Below are 5024 nucleotides of genomic sequence, written 5' to 3'. Positions count from 1 at the left end.
AGCCTTGTCTCTCTTGAATCTTATATTTTTTAGACTTTTTAAAATTCATTTAAACTAAGTACTCAATTTAGTCCACACGTGAACATGATGAGCATTTATAAATTGCATGCATGTAATGAACATTTATAAATTGTTTTGAAGGAGTTTTTAAATGGCTTTTCAAAATTTCAAAAAACATGGTTATTATTCTTGCAAAAAATGAATTACAGATAACCGCAATAACTGTTTGATGTTCCATTTTTTTAATTGTTAGAAATTCTGTTTTGAAATTATTTATTTATAAATTCATAAACAATTTATAGAATTTATTTGATTATCTCATGCTTTATTGATAAGCTACATCTAAAATTTGTCTAAATATGAATTTGAAACTAAATGAGAAATTGAGGTTTTAGTTAACGACGCGTATATTGATTATGTTTTAAGAAGATAATCTTTACGCTGTGGTTATATTAAATCAGTAGGCTAAAATCATATTTTGTACAAAATTGATTGGATTTGACTTGTATAAGAAAACTCTAGTGTTTGAAATAAACAATTTCCAAGAGAATATATTATAATTAAGTCTTACAATTTCAAACTTTTTAAAGTATGCTTAAATGTTTTTGCGTTTTAACATTGAAAAATATAAAACAACACAAAACTTTGAACAAATATTATTATTAGAACTTAGAGCATAATTTTTCATAACTTTATTTGTAGTTAATTTATCATCTATTGTTTTTATTAGCACACAAACAAAACGCTAAGTCTTTTACTTTTATGGCACGTGAATGAATGTGTAGATCAGAATTTGTTTTGTTTCTGTTATTGACATACCTTTATAAAGACACGTATTTACAAACATTTATCTTTAAAGTAACACAAATATGGCTACTTTTATATAAGAATCAGAGGGCATTCGGTTCATTAATTATGTCAAAATGTTTAACAGAGTTCTTTTTTACCAAATACCCACTGTGATAAACAAGGAAACATATGAAAAAATACAAAAAAGTATATCTATTTTTTTTAGAAATTTTAAACAAAATGATGAAGTTTGTAAGGATACTATTAATGATGTTGCACCGGTCTGTGTTACTTGGATTGACTATATTTTGTGGAATGCTTGTTTTTCAAAAAGTCGAGTCAATGAGGATAAAAGACGCTCTCCACTTTTGCTGGTCGACCATAACTACGATAGGTATTATTCATTTTTGTTCAGAATTCTATTTTTAGGGGAAAAAAAATATCTACTTAAGCTTAAGATATTAAGAGTAATTAATAGATTTTAAAATAAACGTTTAATTATTCACATAATTAAACGTTTTAACTAACTATGTAAATAATTATGTTTTAATTATTTAATTTTGCAAATTAAATTTATCAAGGTTACGGTGCTATAACACCCAAAACTCATCTTGGCAAAGTCCTTACAATGCTTTATTCAATAATTGGGATACCACTATTCATTCTTTGTTTATCGTCATATGGAATGTTAATAAACCATTGTACAGTAAAAGTTGTAACTAGTTTTGACCAATGCTGCAGTGGACGGAAAAAGGTGTCGTATTTGCATGCTAAAACCGGATTTGTTTTATTTTGGGTACTCATTGGAGAAATTATAGCTGGAACGTTTATTCTTAACGTTTTGACAGATTGGTCAATGTTAGATTCGGCATACACCTGGGTAATTACTTTGACAACAATAGGTTTTGGTGATTATATCCCTGATTATCCGCCAGACTCCAGGTATATTAAAACAGCTATAATTCTTGTGTCGGAGTTAACTACTTGGGCAACAATTGCTTCGTTTGTTCAATCAGTTCGATCTGCTATTTCTGAAATTAATAATGAAAGACGTGGGTTTATTGCCAAACTTTTTTGTTGCTACGGTGACAAGCGAGACGAAGAACTTTATTTTTTAACTCACGATCTGGACAACGATATTTAAAAAATTGTATTTTACAAAACATATTGGCTTATTACTTAAGTAAATATACGATATCAAACAAAACAAATACAAATGATAGCAAATGGAGTTACCAACAACAAAGTGTATTTATTTATTTAACGCAAAGCTATAATAACCATTTTAAACATCGTTGAAATAACTTGCTTATGTATAAAACAAAAAACCAATTTGCTGTTACCTTATGTATAAAAACGTTTAGTTGTAAATATTTTATCATTGTTATACTGTATTCAATTTATTTTGTGATTAATTGAGTAACATGTTTATTTGTTATAAACTTTTCGTTTTGTTAAACTCTTTCCATCAGACTTATAAAATTTATATAAAAATTACATTTGTACCGTTTAAAATTGATACTTTGTAAAGCCCTATGATTTAATTAAGTTTTTAATCAGGTTTTTAGTATGATGTTTATAAAATTTTTGAGCTTTTTTGTTCCCTTGCTCCATTCATCGCAATATATCGCAAAGCATCCTAGTTTGACATAAGTATAAACATATAAATGTTTGGAGTTTGCTCCATGTCTGAAAGTTAGTTATTTCTAACACCAAAAAATGACTTCGTCTCCCCTTCAATACAATATAATGAACATGCCCTGTGGATAAATGGAAAAGAGTGAAAACTCTCTATAAAAGCTTTTATGGATTTTAGCAATCAAAAAAAGCTTAAAATTTTTTTTTTTTTGGCAATATTTTGAAGCCTAAAAATATTTACTGACGCCATGATACACATGAATTAATCGAGGTGCTTAACGGCAGTTAGCAAGCATTCCTCAAACATTTACATTTTATATTTATTTGCACGTCAAACTTTATAGAGTGTATTATTTAAATCCACATCATTATGAATGACAATGTTAAACATATGTGTTGAACGTTTTAGATAGAGTTTTAAAAAATCTAGATAGAGCTTTTAAAAGTTCTAGATCACAGTGAGCACGCGTTGTTCGAGGAACGTCCTTCGGATGTCTCACGGACTTCCAGAAGTTCACAAGACGTCTGACGAACGTTCCATAGACAACGCATGCCTACTGAGATAGAGCTTTTAAAAGTTCTAGGTAGAGCTAGAACTATTACATACTGAATATGTGGAATACGTAGTAACTTTATTTGGTATTTTAGTTTTATTTTGATATTTACATTTATATCTATTCGTTAATTTATATAAAAATTTGCCTTTACATAAAAATCTTCGTTTTTAGTTTTACAGGCACTTCAGCTTAATTTTTCATTTGTCATCGGTTTTTCATAAATATGTTTAACATGTTATTTTTAGTTGTAATCATTTCTTTTCTAATTAAACTATTATAAACATGTTTGTTGGAATAAACATAAGTACTTTTTTAAATTGACTTTTTTGTTAGCATTTTGTTGTTATAAAATAAATGAAGTTAATGAATGCAATAAACATCCTCTTTTAATTTTCCGAAATCTTGAAACAAGTTTTAAATTATCACACTTTTATAATACCTAAAAAGTAGATCTTTTTTCAAAAACAAATAAGTTTTTACTAAGTCTTCCAAAACTTTTTTCAGTAAAGATTATTTTTTAACTATTAAGTTAAAATGTAGTTCGTTAAATGTAGTTAAACAAAATCGGTTAAAATCTAGTTCGGTAAAAAATGTAAACAGTTGTTTACATTTATCGAACTAGTTCAGGTTAACTAACGCGCAAGTTCAGGGTATTTTTTTTTACCAAACTATTTGAGGTAACGTATCTGGTTACGGCAAATTGCCTGAATGTTCGTCTGGAGCCTTTTGAAGCAAATTAGTTCAGGAAAAACGCCGGAAAGTTCGTATAATTTACCGGAACTTTTTTAAGAGTGCATAACTTTTAAAAGCGCCTTTAAAAGTGACAGTCGGTAAAATATAAGAAATCCAATGTTCGATACAATAGGATGTTTTGCTAAATTTAATAAATATAAAGTTATTAACAACAACAATAATAATAATAATAAAAATATTGATTGAAGTGGTGTTTTTAAGAGACTCAAGAAAGAATCTAAAAACTGTAGATGTTATATCTTTACAGCAGTTTTTTGTTATAAAAATTTAAGTTTATTTTTAAAACTAATTACTGATGGAGCATTGGTAACTTTATTATCTAAACGATTCCAATTTTTAACTACGGTTTGTGAAAAAAGATGCTATAGTAATGTGTTTTGAATGAATTGTCTCCTTAATTGATTGTGACCTCTGGTAAGTTTGTCTAATATTCTGGTCACGATATTCCATAGATTTTGTAAGTCCATTTCTTAAGTCTTTGCTCTTTTCTGGTTCCTTTTTTTATAATAAAATTTAAAAATGGAGTTTTACTTGTTTCATTCTTATATGTTATTCTTGGCTTCAAAAATCTGAATTTTTATTTACTTAATTATTTCGTAATAAAAATACAATGCCATGTTAAATAAATAATATCTACTTGACCTGGACAAAAAGAATATAAAGTTTGCTTAATTATTAATCGTTAATCACCCGTAAAAGTAAAAAAAAAAAAGGTATCAAATATTGTTTTTCTACTGCAATTAACTTACGTATAGTAACTATAAATTTAGGAAATTAGTTATAGATTTTATAAAAATAGATAAATCAGATTTTAAAGAAATGACAGCAATAAAACTTTATTTAAAATGAAAGATAATCTTGACTCCCCTAGGTGTTTATCTTTAGAAGTTTGATGATTTACCTACTGCGTGTTTTAAATTTTTTAAACTGGTTTATATATACTAATAATATGCACAAAGATTCCGATAAAATATCTTTAACTATTTACAAATTTATGCAATAAACACTCCGATTAAATGATACTGCTAAAGATAATAAACATTGAACTTGAAAGTTTTAACCTATGTTTGAAAGCAAATAATATTTGAATTTTGAAAAAACCAGCTTTACTTTCCTCTTCCATAAAATAAAACTGTCATTCAATCTTTGGTTAAAGTTGCCAAAACTGTTAATCAATAAAAATGAAGTAAAACGAGATAAACATAAAGAGTTTATAGGAGTTTTATTTGTTTTATTTTAAGAGTCTACCGTGAAAAAATTATAATTCTCATTGTTTGAGATACATCA

General features: G+C 27.0%; 1 protein-coding gene across 2 annotated transcripts in view; it reads left to right on the top strand.

Annotated features, from left to right (window-relative positions):
* LOC100212397 (two pore potassium channel protein sup-9) overlaps nt 1-2231 on the top strand; it is a 57313-nt gene extending 55082 nt beyond the window's left edge. For both annotated transcript variants that reach the window (XM_065793696.1, XM_065793697.1), the window contains exons 2-3: nt 1016-1183; nt 1371-2231. In XM_065793696.1, the coding sequence (XP_065649768.1) occupies nt 1030-1183; nt 1371-1933 (717 nt within the window). In that variant the 5' untranslated portion in view covers nt 1016-1029 and the 3' untranslated portion in view covers nt 1934-2231. The remainder of the gene's footprint in view (nt 1-1015; nt 1184-1370) is intronic.
* The last annotated feature ends 2793 nt before the right edge of the window (nt 2232-5024 follow it).

This window comes from Hydra vulgaris, chromosome 03, assembly GCF_038396675.1.
Source record: "Hydra vulgaris chromosome 03, alternate assembly HydraT2T_AEP".
NCBI classification, from domain to species: Eukaryota; Metazoa; Cnidaria; class Hydrozoa; order Anthoathecata; family Hydridae; genus Hydra; species Hydra vulgaris.
This window is presented reverse-complemented; position numbering and strand designations above follow the sequence as displayed.